The following is a 16,269-nucleotide window of genomic DNA, read 5'->3' on the forward strand; positions in this document are numbered from 1 at the left end:
TTTAAATTTTAGCTTCAGATGGTCCGTAATCACTTTCAAAGCTCTACAAAAATTAATAAGAAATTGATAGAAAGAAATAACTTGTAAAGAAGTAGCTGGCCTGCCAGGCATAAAATACAAGCGGGAATAAGCACACGTACGGAAGTGGGAAAAGCTCCACGCACTAGTAATAAACGAACTTCGAATCGTCTTTGAATCATCTTCGAACAAAGAGATTGTGCTAAGAAGATGCACCCAAACGTTTTGCAACGAATAGAAGAAGAAATTTTGCTGCTGCTGATGAGAAAGGAATGATATATCTGCTGCATAACAACTAGAAGAGCCGAAACGCAATGAAGTGTTGAACAGCGCAAGCAATGTAGGACAGCGGCGTGACTTGAACTAATGAATCACCAGTGAGCTCGTGTCTGCAGCTATATTACCTACAAACAAGCAAGTTGTCAGGTTGCATCGTTGCACCGCAGCAGGCTAGCTAGCTGGCTGGCCAGGGTCATGGTGGACACGGCTGCAATCATCACTGACGAGCCTTGGCCATGAATGCCTCGACCTCTTCTACAGTACGCGGTACGCATGTCATCAACTCCAAGCCATCAGCAGTAACGATTATGTCGTCCTCAATGCGAGCCTACAGCACCACATCAATGCAATACAGGACATCAAGTATTATTAAAGGCAGATGAAATTACTTTTCGTACAGAATTACAATGAATGTTCCTCCTAATCCAGCCTTTTTGTATTAAAGGGAGCTTGGTAAAGGCCCCGACATCTTCAGAAAGGAAAAATTCTCAGAAACTCGCTAATAGAGCGGTTTTGCATTCCGAATTTCGGAATTATTTTCGGAATGTGACGGCAGGAGTCGAAAAAGTAGTCGAACTTTCGGAAGTGTGGTGGCGAAAGTGCATGGTTTTCCGAAAATGGATTTTCGGCTCTTTCCTGTTTGGGAGCGCATATTTGAATATTTTTGTTTTCTGCCGCTCTCGCTTAATATTATTTGAATTTTTTCCACGTGTGAAGTTTTGGTTTTTGCTGTTTTTTTGCTGCTCTCGCCATGTTGACTAGATCTTCTCACACTCCATCACACTCTATCTTCCTTTGCCATGGAGCCTACTGACAGTGCAAGACAATAGTTCGCCAACCTCGTCTTCAGCCGTTGGATCACTCGGTCCACCAGTCCGTCCTCGTCTTCGAACCGCACCCAAATTCAGTTTGACCTGCACATGGATTTGATCCTGCTCAACCCCTTTGTTCGCGGCTCTGTGGGATCCGAGGAGACTGCAAAAGTTCTAGCCTCGTCTGACCCAAAGTTTGCTGCAGTATCACGAGGAAGTCCGTCACACGCTGCTGCTGTTGGACCAGCACGCCTCAAAACCGAATTTGCAAGATTCGGACGCAAAAGGTTTTCGGTTTTGGCGCTTTCGACGCTCTCCATTTTGTTTTGCATGGCAACCCTTGGAAACGAAGTCGAATCAGATTTTCGGAATGCAAAACACTGAAAATGCCGTTTTTCAGCACTCACTTTTTTCGGAAAAGCACAGTCGAAAAACATTCCGAAATTCGGAATGCAAAACCTCTCTAATATTCCAGGGATGACTTTACTGTCATATTCTTGCATAGCAGTTTCTGCTATACGAAATCACAATTGTGTAGCAGTCTTTGATTTTGATTAGCATTTTCTTTGAAGGTTTGGTGTTTGCCACATTAGCATTCTTGAGAGTGATGCCTGAAAGCCCATTTGCAGAAAAAACGACTGAAGCATACATGTGCACCCAGATTGAGTGTATCTGCACCACATATACCACTGCACTGTATGCATGTTACTTGACAGCGCAGGCTAGCCATGGTTAGCCTGTATCTGCTGTATGTATCGCAATTTTCTACGAGTCACGGTGACTTTTGAGTAGCAGTAGATCGATTTAGCATCGCAAACTGCGATGCGATACAGGATAAATTCATCCCTGTATTCAGTGGCAGGGTAGGACAGTTAGAGAAGTAAAATGTCATGTATTAGTACATAATATACTTACTCCACCGGATTTGCGGTATTTGTTGATCGCCTCCTCGTTCATGAAGCACTTCTGCTTGGGATCAGCCAAAGCGTTGTCCAGAAGCTACATCAACCAACACCAAGAGTCAAGATACATTCCCATTCACACACCACACCACCAGCACCGTAGCATAGTAGAGACTAATTGGGGATTATACAAGAAGCCATAGGTTTCGATGTACAATCCTAATTGCATAAGGAGGTGGAGCGAAATGTAACACTTCGTTTTCTCTGCAAACCCGCTAGAAATACCAGAATTTAGCAACAGAATTTAGCAACCGTCCTAGATAACCCCTGTGCCACTGCCTGCCTCCATTGGCCTTGTTTTCTCTGCAAGTAAAAGTGGTTTGCAAGTTTGTTCCCTCTCTTCGTGAGCATGCTTCTTTCCGGTGGAAGATTTCTTAAATATCCCGATTGAACAAGGGAACCAGATCGGCACCACCAGTTGCTCCCGTACACCCAGTCTGCCTGTTTTTAATTGGTTTCAGCCGACTTTCACAGGTGGTGAGAGAACCAGAAAAAGAGGAGCAAAAAATAGCGATGATTGTCTGTACACAAGCAGGCAAAGGCATGAGATAGATACATACGTACTGTGTACTTACATGATCAATAAAGTAGACTCCTGGTTCGATGGTCAGCACCATTCCTTCCTTGAGCACACGAGCCGTTCGCAGGGACCTCAGTCCTGGCAGCGTACTGCGCTCAACACCCTAAACAAACAAAGAGCACGTGGACACGCGGATGCATTAATGTACACATTGCTGATGATACCAATGGCTTGAAGTTAGCTGTGAGCAGATTCGTGACACCGCCCAGTACCAGGCATCCAGACCACTGCATGCGAAGAGATCTATTAGCTCTAAAATGCAGCATGCACTCGCAGGAAACATCAACACTTGAACACCAGTAATCAGACTGGTCGTGGAAAATAATGGTATACAGTACTGTTGGTCGCCGAAGAACTGGGGGAGGGGAGTCAGCCTCCTAGCCTAGACCGTTCTTATTTTCATGTATTACAGTCTATGCACAGTTGAGTCACCATGTATACATTGGTATGCTGTGCTTGATGAAATTCTAGCCTGGTCGTTCTTCGGCGCTACCCGACAGTACTGTAGGGTAGAAGAAGGGTTTGAAGACGCTTCATATATAGTCTGTATGGTGCCAGGCACAAGATCCTGGCCATGGTGAGAGGAGACAGTGTGGAGTTGCTGGAAGCGATGGAATAGTTTGTAGCTAGACAGAGCGTGTGTTGACCGCCAGTTTGCAAACTGACATAGGCTAGTATGATAGTAGTAGTATTATAAATTTCCATTACAGGCTGATGCTATCTTTGATACAGCCAGCATGTACTGCTGCCATGATGGAATGGTGCTATCAAGCCATAATAGCTAGCACAGATAAACACACAGACACACACACACACACACACACACACACACTCACACACACACACTCTCTCACACACACACACACACACACACACACACACACCTTGACCTTGACCTTTTGACGCCCATCGCCGGAGGCGATGATAGCAATGCTACGGCAGAAGCCATAGCAACTTGTGCTGGGATTACACCATTCAACAGCTTGCAAGGCTGAAGAATTGACCGTGACTATTCAGCCTGGTCTACACCACACACACACACACACACACACACACACACACACACACACACACACACACACACACACTCACACTCACACACACACACACACACACACACACTCACACACACTCCCACACACACGTGCACACACACGTGCACAGCACACCCACCCACACCCACCCATACCCACACAGCACACACACGTATGCACACGCTTACCTCTGGGTAGCCACCAACATCGTGCACATCCAGACCCATGAAGTGACCAAGACCGTGTGGCATGAACACAGCACCCATCCGGACCTCCATCATGGCCTCCAGGTCACCATGCAACAGACCAGCATCGATCAGTGCCTGCAGCTGAACACGGTCGGCTAGCAAGTGCATGTCGGTCCAACACACACCTATACGCCACGAGAACACACATAGCACATCGCACACAGTTCATGCACACAAACAAGCGGAACATTTTTAAAAGCATGAGCATCGCTCGGAGCAACAGAGTTGCAACATCAGTGTAAGGATCTTGTGCGTTTGTCAAGAAAATGAGCTTTGAAGGGAAAGTACACGTGCTTTTCCTCGCGGTTCATCAAAAATAAAACAAAAATATCTAGCCGGGCCAGCCAGCTTGGGTATTATGTACACTAAGTACTGGGCCAGGCTGGCAATGGTCATACAATCTCCGGGCAGGGCATTGCACACTACTCCCCCTTGAGAAGAAAGAGATCGAGAGCAGCAGCTGCTTACCTGGCTTTACGGCAGCCATGACAGCACGAGATGCCTTGAGCACGGCCTCGTAGATGATGCGCTGTTCCGGTGTAAACTTGCCGTTGACCGGGAATGAGCAGGTGATGTCACTGGCATAGCAGTAGTACTCACCACCCATGTCAAACAAGCTACAATACAACAACAACAGCAGCAGCAACAACACAATCATGGTGTTTGATGATCTTTGACAATGCGTGCATGCGGTTGGGCTATACTGAAAGTCTACAAGTGCAGATTTTCGGCGCGTATAAATTTCGGCCTCCCAGGTCTGAAACACGTTCCGACCGCCTTAAAATTTCGGCCTGTACTGCTGCACTGTCACACTGAGTCTTGGCAAACAAATTTTCACCCGCAATAAATGTTCAGCCAAAATACCCCCAGGGCCAATAGCCACCAGTTCAAGTTTCACGTGCTGGATTACCAAAGGGCAACCCGCTGTAAGAGCAAACACAGCCTGACAGTACTGAGTACCTGGATGAGTATAGGGTGCATGGTACATGGCTTGTTTGCAGTAGGGACTACTAGGGTACACAGCTTGTTTGCAGTCAACTCCACATGCAACTCAAAGCTCTTTCCACCACCACCGTGCTCCTGCAGCCAAGACATTTCGTAATGCACTGTGTGCTGATGCTGGGGGGAAAATATCTACATGTATATTTCGAGAAGTCCGCTAAACATGCTGCTCAGCATGGCTCCGACTCTACATGATGTACGCTGAACAATGACAAGGATTCAGGATTGACATGGAAGGATTAGCTGTTCGGTGCTGATCGCTTACCACATGTCTCCGTCGTTGACTGTTTTGTCATTGGGTGCACCGGAATGGCCGTAATGAAGTGTAGCTGCATTGTCACCACTGCAATACAAGACCAGGAGAACACAGATACAGAGTCTTCAGTTTGAGCACGGACTATGAGCATGGACATCAACAAAGGGATCATGCTGTTTCTAAGCAGCTTCTTTATGAGAACGCATATGCTGATGGGTATGATGACTATATGGTAGAATGCGACATTGATAAAACAGATTAATACAGTTCGACAAGGGGCAAGGGATACTTGAATAGGTGGAGGGTGGGAGGGAGGGAGGAAGAGAGAGAGAGACAGAGAAAGAGAGAGAGAGAGAGAGAGAGAGAGAGAGACAGAGAGAGAGAGAGAGAGAGAGAGAGAGAGAGAGAGAGAGAGAGAGAGAGAGAGAGAGAGAGAGAGAGAGAAAGTTACATTTATAAAGACAGGTAAGTCTAACAAATGAGGACTGAGACCACTACAACAGGGTTTTTACGCCTGAAAGAGAGAGAGAGAGAGAGAGAGAGAGAGAGAGAGAGAGAGAGAGAGAGAGAGAGAGAGAGAGAGAGAGAGACAGAGAGACAGAGAGAGAGACAGAGGGAGAGAGAGAGGCAACAAAGAGAGAGATACTCTCCTACCTAGCAGCAATACACGTGTAGGAGCAGTGCCGGCATCCACCTTGGAAATAGCACTCGTGCAGGAACAAACTGAAATACACAAAACAAAGCAACACAGCACCTAACTGTTAGATAAACATCACATCCCGCATGTACAAGCTCTAAGGCCACCATGCAGCAACTAAAATAAACACACAGGGCTGTCGGAGCAATTTATAGCAGCTCCACGTCTAGGACCACTATAAGGAATAACTGTGTTAAACCAAACGCATCGATCGTTATAGTGTATTCCATCTTCAAGCCAGCAACTCCACTTCCACTTAGAAAGCAATGAATGATACGGGTACACAATAATATGTTTTGTTGTTGAAGTAGTTGAACAAACAATAGCAGCAGCAGCTTCACATCACTAGTCGTATTGAAAGGTCACTCCAGGCGCATGGCCTCAAATACTCCGAAAGCCAACAAGGGGGAAATGAGGGAGTGTAAGTCTTGCTGCATGAGCATAAGGGAGCATCTCATAAGTTCGCACTTTTTTTGTAAACGTAACGCATTTCGAAAAGACTTTACCCCCCCCCCCCTACCTCCCCCCTCTATTTGAAAGTCTTATCGCACATTTTTACTGTGCATGTCCATGCACATGTATGCCATGGTATGCACATGTATGTCAAAGTGCAGTACTGCAATCTGCGTCTACTGAGTACAAGAACAATGAATGACATGTACATAAACAGAGTTCCTCCACAACATTACAAACAACTGTGTACTGTAAAAGCTGGCCAGGTACACAGTTTGATGATGCTGATGTGACACTTGACACCTCTGAGTAGCCTGCATGCATGCAGTGCAAGGCTGATCTCCAAACACAGGCACATAGATCTACACCTAAACACACGCTCATTTGCCGAAGCGATCTAGCACATGCATGCACAATATGTACACATCCAGGAAATGTGCGAACTGTCATTTTTCTATTCGAAAAGGGCGTTACCCCCCTACCCCCGTTTCGAAATGCGTTACGTTTAGGAAAAAAATGCGAACTTATGAGATGCTCCCTAAGACCAGTGGAACGTGACAAGGACTCGGACAGTGAGTAACAATGGTCACACAATGGTGGTGCAAACGACAGCGCCTCCCCAACACAGATATACCAGATTACTAATGCACACGAGGAGTGCGAATATGCTGATGGTAAATAGTGAAAACAAGCGCCACATTGAAGTAGGTACATGTACATGTACATCGGTGGTAAGGCAATAGGCACTCTCCATGACAGTGTGACCACTGGCACTTGGCTAGCTGAGAAGGCTCACAGCATCTCATTTCGTGTGTTTTCATACCCAAGTGCAGCAGCACATTGTCAGACAGAAGACCCTGAAACAACGCTAGGTTTATCAAGAAAAGGAAGGTTTGATGATGGTATTACAAACTTTCACACATACAGGTAGAAGTTGACTCAAAGAAAAGTCTCGGAGTGATTGAATAAAGCGATGCCTGCTCAGTACTGACCTTTCCAGCTGGTATTCCTTCATGCCTGGGCGAATCTTGGACATGACTGTCTTGTGTGCTTCACTGCTGATGCGGTTACAGTAACGCAGGATTTCCAGCTCCTGGTTCGTCTTGATCACACGGCTATACACACACATACACACACACATGCACGCACACACGCATGCACGCACACACACACACACACGACAAAGCACAAACACGTCACGAGAAGAGTCAACTATACATTGTATGAGACAAATTCTAATTATATTGCCAATGGCAGTTTGTTGAGGTTTTCAACCCCTTTTGCATCCTCGAATCACTCCAATTCACATGCTGCTAGCTACACTCGTCATGAGAAGACCAAGCGCCATGCCCATGAGCAACGTATTTGAAAAGTGGAGGACTCCAGCTTCATACCGGCCGTGTTCTCCACTACAGACTGAAAGGGGAAAGCTGCCACGTCCTTCAACAATAGGATGACGTCCCTCGTTGCCGTCAAGAACAGGGAGTACTTATAGCGCGACCATGGTCTGTATCCGATACCAGATCAGCTTTGCTCTAGTCCGGTCCACCGTGATGCGCCAGCTGCGGGGTGGCAGCTGAATCTGGGCACCCGCCATTCGCTGTGGACTCAGCTACGGTCGTTGTTGCAGAGGCAGCTATCCACAATTGAGGCGTGCTGCCCACTCCTTTCTCTGCTTCGTCTTGCCAGCTCAAGACGTGATCATATCCTATGCCTTTCAGTTTGCTGACGGTATTCGTTGGTCTGTACCTTTGCTGCTGTAGTTTCCGCTGAAGTTTTGTTGCGATTTTTGTACATATTACAGCTTTGCTTTAGTTGTTTTTTAAAAAGAGAAGAAAAAAGATTGCACTTCTGAAAAATGAGTGATCCTTCAATTCCACTTACCACTCAGAGATCACGGGGTGCAGCATTGTGTAGTCAGTCTTGAAGCTATGCAGTACACAAACACACACGCAGATGAGGAAAACTTAGGCAGGCTGCGGCTACATGTACAGCATTGCAATCTTATCACCAGTTTGAGAAGACACAGTTTGAGGCAAGAGCTGATAAGCAGTACAAGTACACTGGCATGGAGGTCAGACACCCCCCCCCCCCCCCCCCCTACCAACACACACACATACCCCCCCCCCCCCCACACACACACCACATAGACATGTGCATACGCGAGCGTGTTTCCATATATCCACGAGTGTGTATGCGTGCGTGTACATGTGTGTGTGTGTATGTGTGCGTGTGTGCGTGTGTGGGTGTGTGCATGTGTATGTGTGGCATATGTGCAATAACACAGAGTCGTTACTCACTCTCCGATGCCATCAAAGGCAGCAGCACGGCATGTGCTACCACTGTCCGTGTTAGTGCCACGCTGTACAGCAGAGATAGCAAGAGCAAGGATACTGTCACACATTGCTGCTGTAGCAGAATCATAGCGGACAGTACATGCATATCCAGTCCATGCACTCTACCGGTATTGTCAGCAAAGGTCCACCTTCACAGGTGAAGCTAAAGATTATGACTATTCTATTCAAGTGCAACGGACAGTGTGCTGTGTGTATGTGTGGATGTATGTGACTTGCTATCCTGTGCCAGTGGCTGGACACAATGACTAGCAGTGCACACAGAGTTGATGATGTCAACCATCGGACTTCATATCAACCATCAGCATCCAGCAGTCAGTTATAACGAGCAGTAGGAGTGGCAGCAGCAGCAGCAGCAGTAGTGGCAGCAGTAGCAGCAGACGCAGCGGCTGCACCAGCAGAAGCAGCGGTAGCAGCAGTAATAGCAGCACACAACTATAGTCCTTACCAGCAGCAGGAGGGTTCCTGCATTGACAGTCTTCAAGTGGCTGGCAACCTAAGAACACAAGCAAACAGAGAGGCAAATCATAATGCAAGCAACTGCAGCAGAGAAACACACGGAAAATAATTGACTCACACGCCCCCAATGGCAACAATCACACGGTATGCAAGCATAAAGACCACCTTCAGTATCCCCTGCACAGACTCAGATCAACTGCGTACTGACAACTGCACTACAACATGCATTATCGTAGGCACGCTTGGGTCTGGTTGAACAAATCTGCCTCACAGATTTTTTTTACTTTTCATTGATATCAGGTTTGGGCTTATTTCTTGGTGCTGCGCTGATTGAGTTCACAAAGGATGAAACAGTATCATAAGCAGGACGAATAAAGAATTTATCCCACCCACTGCATCACCTGCTAACCTCATCGGTATATTGCACAAACTCAGTGGCGTACTTCTTCTGGAAATGCTCGAGTGGATGAATCCTGCAAGAACAATGGCAACAATCACAACAGTCACAACACTGTAATAGAAAACTAGTCCACAAGACAACAGCTGTAGTGAAGTCCACAAGACAACAGCTGTAGTGAAGTCCACAAGACAATAGCTGTAGTGAAGTCCACAAGACAACAGCTGTAGTGAAGTCCACAAGACAACAGCTGTAGTGAAGTCCACAAGACAACAGCTGTAGTGAAGTCCACAAGACAACAGCTGTAGTGAAGTCCACAAGACAACAGCTGTAGTGAAGTCCACAAGACAACAGCTGTAGTGAAGTCCACAAGACAACAGCTGTAGTGAAGTCCACAAGACAACAGCTGTAGTGAAGTCCACAAGACAACAGCTGTAGTGAAGTCCACAAGACAACAGCTGTAGTGAAGTCCACAAGACAACAGCTGTAGTGAAGTCCACAAGACAACAGCTGTAGTGAAGTCCACAAGACAATAGCTGTAGTGAAGTCCACAAGACAACAGCTGTAGTGAAGTCCACAAGACAACAGCTGTAGTGAAGTCCACAAGACAACAGCTGTAGTGAAGTCCACAAGACAACAGCTGTAGTGAAGTCCACAAGACAATAGCTGTAGTGAAGTCCACAAGACAACAGCTGTAGTGAAGTCCACAAGACAACAGCTGTAGTGAAGTCCACAAGACAACAGCTGTAGTGAAGTCCACAAGACAACAGCTGTAGTGAAGTCCACAAGACAACAGCTGTAGTGAAGTCCACAAGACAACAGCTGTAGTGAAGTCCACAAGACAACAGCTGTAGTGAAGTCCACAAGACAACAGCTGTAGTGAAGTCCACAAGACAACAGCTGTAGTGAAGTCCACAAGACAACAGCTGTAGTGAAGTCCACAAGACAACAGCTGTAGTGAAGTCCACAAGACAACAGCTGTAGTGAAGTCCACAAGACAACAGCTGTAGTGAAGTCCACAAGACAACAGCTGTAGTGAAGTCCACAAGACAACAGCTGTAGTGAAGTCCACAAGACAACAGCTGTAGTGAAGTCCACAAGACAACAGCTGTAGTGAAGTCCACAAGACAACAGCTGTAGTGAAGTCCACAAGACAACAGCTGTAGTGAAGTCCACAAGACAACAGCTGTAGTGAAGTCCACAAGACAACAGCTGTAGTGAAGTCCACAAGACAACAGCTGTAGTGAAGTCCACAAGACAACAGCTGTAGTGAAGTCCACAAGACAACAGCTGTAGTGAAGTCCACAAGACAACAGCTGTAGTGAAGTCCACAAGACAACAGCTGTAGTGAAGTCCACAAGACAACAGCTGTAGTGAAGTCCACAAGACAACAGCTGTAGTGAAGTCCACAAGACAACAGCTGTAGTGAAGTCCACAAGACAACAGCTGTAGTGAAGTCCACAAGACAACAGCTGTAGTGAAGTCCACAAGACAACAGCTGTAGTGAAGTCCACAAGACAACAGCTGTAGTGAAGTCCACAAGACAACAGCTGTAGTGAAGTCCACAAGACAACAGCTGTAGTGAAGTCCACAAGACAACAGCTGTAGTGAAGTCCACAAGACAACAGCTGTAGTGAAGTCCACAAGACAACAGCTGTAGTGAAGTCCACAAGACAACAGCTGTAGTGAAGTCCACAAGACAACAGCTGTAGTGAAGTCCACAAGACAACAGCTGTAGTGAAGTCCACAAGACAACAGCTGTAGTGAAGTCCACAAGACAACAGCTGTAGTGAAGTCCACAAGACAACAGCTGTAGTGAAGTCCACAAGACAACAGCTGTAGTGAAGTCCACAAGACAACAGCTGTAGTGAAGTCCACAAGACAACAGCTGTAGTGAAGTCCACAAGACAACAGCTGTAGTGAAGTCCACAAGACAACAGCTGTAGTGAAGTCCACAAGACAACAGCTGTAGTGAAGTCCACAAGACAACAGCTGTAGTGAAGTCCACAAGACAACAGCTGTAGTGAAGTCCACAAGACAACAGCTGTAGTGAAGTCCACAAGACAACAGCTGTAGTGAAGTCCACAAGACAACAGCTGTAGTGAAGTCCACAAGACAACAGCTGTAGTGAAGTCCACAAGACAACAGCTGTAGTGAAGTCCACAAGACAACAGCTGTAGTGAAGTCCACAAGACAACAGCTGTAGTGAAGTCCACAAGACAACAGCTGTAGTGAAGTCCACAAGACAACAGCTGTAGTGAAGTCCACAAGACAACAGCTGTAGTGAAGTCCACAAGACAACAGCTGTAGTGAAGTCCACAAGACAACAGCTGTAGTGAAGTCCACAAGACAACAGCTGTAGTGAAGTCCACAAGACAACAGCTGTAGTGAAGTCCACAAGACAACAGCTGTAGTGAAGTCCACAAGACAACAGCTGTAGTGAAGTCCACAAGACAACAGCTGTAGTGAAGTCCACAAGACAACAGCTGTAGTGAAGTCCACAAGACAACAGCTGTAGTGAAGTCCACAAGACAACAGCTGTAGTGAAGTCCACAAGACAACAGCTGTAGTGAAGTCCACAAGACAACAGCTGTAGTGAAGTCCACAAGACAACAGCTGTAGTGAAGTCCACAAGACAACAGCTGTAGTGAAGTCCACAAGACAACAGCTGTAGTGAAGTCCACAAGACAACAGCTGTAGTGAAGTCCACAAGACAACAGCTGTAGTGAAGTCCACAAGACAACAGCTGTAGTGAAGTCCACAAGACAACAGCTGTAGTGAAGTCCACAAGACAACAGCTGTAGTGAAGTCCACAAGACAACAGCTGTAGTGAAGTCCACAAGACAACAGCTGTAGTGAAGTCCACAAGACAACAGCTGTAGTGAAGTCCACAAGACAACAGCTGTAGTGAAGTCCACAAGACAACAGCTGTAGTGAAGTCCACAAGACAACAGCTGTAGTGAAGTCCACAAGACAACAGCTGTAGTGAAGTCCACAAGACAACAGCTGTAGTGAAGTCCACAAGACAACAGCTGTAGTGAAGTCCACAAGACAACAGCTGTAGTGAAGTCCACAAGACAACAGCTGTAGTGAAGTCCACAAGACAACAGCTGTAGTGAAGTCCACAAGACAACAGCTGTAGTGAAGTCCACAAGACAACAGCTGTAGTGAAGTCCACAAGACAACAGCTGTAGTGAAGTCCACAAGACAACAGCTGTAGTGAAGTCCACAAGACAACAGCTGTAGTGAAGTCCACAAGACAACAGCTGTAGTGAAGTCCACAAGACAACAGCTGTAGTGAAGTCCACAAGACAACAGCTGTAGTGAAGTCCACAAGACAACAGCTGTAGTGAAGTCCACAAGACAACAGCTGTAGTGAAGTCCACAAGACAACAGCTGTAGTGAAGTCCACAAGACAACAGCTGTAGTGAAGTCCACAAGACAACAGCTGTAGTGAAGTCCACAAGACAACAGCTGTAGTGAAGTCCACAAGACAACAGCTGTAGTGAAGTCCACAAGACAACAGCTGTAGTGAAGTCCACAAGACAACAGCTGTAGTGAAGTCCACAAGACAACAGCTGTAGTGAAGTCCACAAGACAACAGCTGTAGTGAAGTCCACAAGACAACAGCTGTAGTGAAGTCCACAAGACAACAGCTGTAGTGAAGTCCACAAGACAACAGCTGTAGTGAAGTCCACAAGACAACAGCTGTAGTGAAGTCCACAAGACAACAGCTGTAGTGAAGTCCACAAGACAACAGCTGTAGTGAAGTCCACAAGACAACAGCTGTAGTGAAGTCCACAAGACAACAGCTGTAGTGAAGTCCACAAGACAACAGCTGTAGTGAAGTCCACAAGACAACAGCTGTAGTGAAGTCCACAAGACAACAGCTGTAGTGAAGTCCACAAGACAACAGCTGTAGTGAAGTCTGCGGTGGTGCTAAGGTGAAGGGTGGTTTAGCTACATTGATTACATTCGCCATGACAATACAACACTACAGGTTTGGGGTGGTAAAGTTGCCGTACACCAGGCCCTTACTCACGTTACCTGCCAAAGGCTGAAAGCACACATCCAGCATTGGCAATATTGCATGCACACGCATTGTGCGTATTCAACTGACTGCAGTACAACAACCACAACAGCTTACTTTCCCATCCACGTTGCGTAAGACTCTGGCAGGCGGGGAAAGTACAGTGTGGTCTTGCCAGTGTCCACGTCAATGGCACCAACGCAGTCAGCCTCGCGCACACCAAACGCCCAGTGGAAATAGGATTCCTGATAAGAGACACAGAGGGGAAATACCCACAGTCAGTCAGCAAGCTGATGCAAGCATGGGCTAGTTACACACAATGCCAGTCAGAGAACGCTTCAAGTCCAGCACAGTACCACAGTCAATAGGCATACTAGCCGAATACTGTAAGACATGTTATTATAACGAGTCACAAATTTAACGATTGTTCAAAATTCATAGGTTAACGAGAAGATACGTTAACGATCTTGCAGTCTTGAGGCATATCCGCACATAACACGTATGAGGCATTACAGCCTCAATAGGACCTATAACGAAGAAAATGTAACTCGCCTCCTCCCCTGTTTATTTAATATGTTCACCATGCAGTCACATGAAGAGCGGAGACCTCTACTTCTGGATAGGGCACTCCCCTCGGGGCCATCCCAAAAATAAAATTATTTAATGAGAGTGGCCAGCTCCGGACCCTCACTATGCTTGTTCTTTACCTACTGTAGGTCATCATACTAACGGCTCATTTTCCTGAGCTAGCTGAGCTGATGATCAGTCACGTGGTGTGTGTGTGTGTGTGTGTGTGGTGTGTGTGTGTGCGTGTGTGGTGTGTATGTATGTATGTATGCAGGGGCGTCGCACACGGTACGGTCACTACGGTATTGACCGTACCACTTTTTGCCCCAGATACCCGTGAGTCACCAAAATACACTGATCTGGGATCTAAAATTCCCAAAATTTTCGGCTCAGCCACCACTCCCCCACGAGTCAATTGTACTTCAGATGGCTGACCGTACCACACTAAAATACCTTCCGATGCCCCTGGTATGCGTGTGTGTGTGTGTGTGTGTGTGTGTGTGTGTGTGTGACTGCTGCCTAGTCCTGGCAGGGGGGCCCTGTGTTCCTGCTATGTCACCTACAGCACTTGGTTGCTCAAGTGATTTGTGCAAGCCTGGCCACCCCCCCCCCCCCCCCTCACACACCCACAGCTGGCCCTTTGCACTTCTGTCATGTAGTAATGGGCGTACCACAGACACAAAAAATACGTTATCTCTCACGTGCCGGCCCATACAGTCATTTGCATAGCTTCTGGGATACAATAATGATGCAATACTTAGTACTGTATCACAGCACCAGATGGGACACACAGACGCGTGCGAATTTGGTGTGCAGCTATGGTGCAGCGGAGCAATCTGGCACCGCTCAAAACAGGCAAGCATTAACTGTGTACACGGACTACATGCTATTCACCTGTCTGAACACCGTATCTGTATCTGTGCAGTAGCGCTGCTCTTGCTCGCCACCTTGCAGAACAACAACAGAACCTTTCGGCAAGTCCTTGTTCTCGCGCAGCGCTTCCACCAGGCGAGTGCGGTTCAGAGCATGCAGCGAGGCATTGACAGGCAGAGTGTTGGTGCCCAACTCAAAAACTGGCCTGCATGTCACATTCATCAGAAGAGGAGCGAATCATGCAGCTTGTACGATCGTCACAACCACATCCCGACTAGACGCGTCGCGCATCACATCTACTTACGTGGGGGAAGCCATGTTGGAACAAGACGCAGGAGGAGGTGAACAAGACCGAAAACACAGTATTTCCTTGTTTGTTCCAACTACAAAGAAAAGAAGGCAAAGTCAAAATCAATGCAAACAGCAAACCTTGCTTGCATTGTTTGTTTCCATATCCAAAATTCAAGCATGACGTTATGACTTGATTTCATTTACGTCATGATGAAGTCGCAAACTCGCCATTTTTGTTTTGGAAAAATGGAAATGGGAAAAACACAAAAAAATGCTGAAAACCACTGATCTTTATATAATACCACATGATCACTTTCTACTTTGTTCAAGAAATACTTCTGTTTTTTAGTTCTTGCCAAGTAGGAAGTAGGAATAAAAATCATGGACGGTGCTTACTTTGGTGATTCTAAGGGAGACAATGTCTCTCCCGAACAGGTCGCACAGGTGCTGCGCACGCAGATGGCTATCAAGAGCATGAAAGAGATCGTGGAGAGTATGTCAGAAAAATGCTTCGTCAAGTGTGTGCCCAAGCCTGGCAAAGCCCTGAGCAATTCCGAGAAGACCTGCATGACCAACTGCAGTAATAACTACATGGAGGCGCATACTCTTGTATCCAAGGCGCTTTTGGCCGAATCACAGAGGTACGCCGCTAACAGTGGAAGCTCGTTCAGTTAGATATTGCGACATCTGCAATGTAGATTTTCCCTGTGGGAAGTACAGTGGCCTCGTATGGCTCATATCAGTGTACTGGAATGCTGCCCGTGGATATTGAACTCTGGTCGATAGGGCTCGCATCTATTGATGCCTCGCTGCGGCCCACTGGTCTGTGTTGTGATATGGCCTGAGAGATCGCCAGCCCATGGCAGTTAGCTGAGGTTAGGTGGACACATTTAGATGCCATCATGCTGTTCACTCAACTAACCCATCATGTTCTTGAGGAGCATTTTTTGTCAAATT

General features: G+C 46.7%; 1 protein-coding gene across 2 annotated transcripts; it reads right to left on the minus strand.

The window, feature by feature from the left end:
• Positions 1-15,479, minus strand: LOC135808731 (xaa-Pro dipeptidase-like). 2 transcript variants are annotated; one of them, XM_065321958.1, is made up of 15 exons: positions 15,326-15,479; positions 15,043-15,226; positions 13,699-13,826; positions 9,564-9,627; positions 9,144-9,191; positions 8,642-8,703; positions 8,226-8,270; positions 7,334-7,456; positions 5,846-5,914; positions 5,201-5,278; positions 4,402-4,550; positions 3,874-4,058; positions 2,647-2,754; positions 2,025-2,108; positions 1-625 (listed from the first exon to the last, which is right to left on the minus strand). In XM_065321958.1, exons 1-15 carry the CDS (start codon positions 15,337-15,339, stop codon positions 515-517), a joined length of 1,452 nt encoding a protein of 483 aa, XP_065178030.1. In that variant the 5' UTR covers positions 15,340-15,479; the 3' UTR covers positions 1-514. The 2 variants fall into 2 exon arrangements, with proteins under 2 accessions (XP_065178030.1, XP_065178027.1); XM_065321955.1 differs by lacking the exon at positions 15,326-15,479 and having other exon boundaries at positions 15,043-15,243.
• Between the last annotated feature and the right edge of the window lie 790 nt (positions 15,480-16,269).

This window comes from Sycon ciliatum, chromosome 2, assembly GCF_964019385.1.
Source record: "Sycon ciliatum chromosome 2, ocSycCili1.1, whole genome shotgun sequence".
Classification (NCBI taxonomy): Eukaryota; Metazoa; Porifera; class Calcarea; order Leucosolenida; family Sycettidae; genus Sycon; species Sycon ciliatum.

Coding starts and splice junctions, on each gene's coding strand:
- LOC135808731 (XM_065321955.1), bottom strand. CDS start 15,243: ATGAATGTGACATGCAGGCCAGTTTTTGAGTTGGGCACCAACACTCTG. Junction 4,059..4,401: donor CATGGCTGCCGTAAAGCCAG/GTAAGCAGCTGC, acceptor CGTGGCGTATAG/GTGTGTGTTGGACCGACATG. Junction 626..2,024: donor AATACCGCAAATCCGGTGGA/GTAAGTATATTA, acceptor GTGGTGCTGTAG/GCTCGCATTGAGGACGACAT.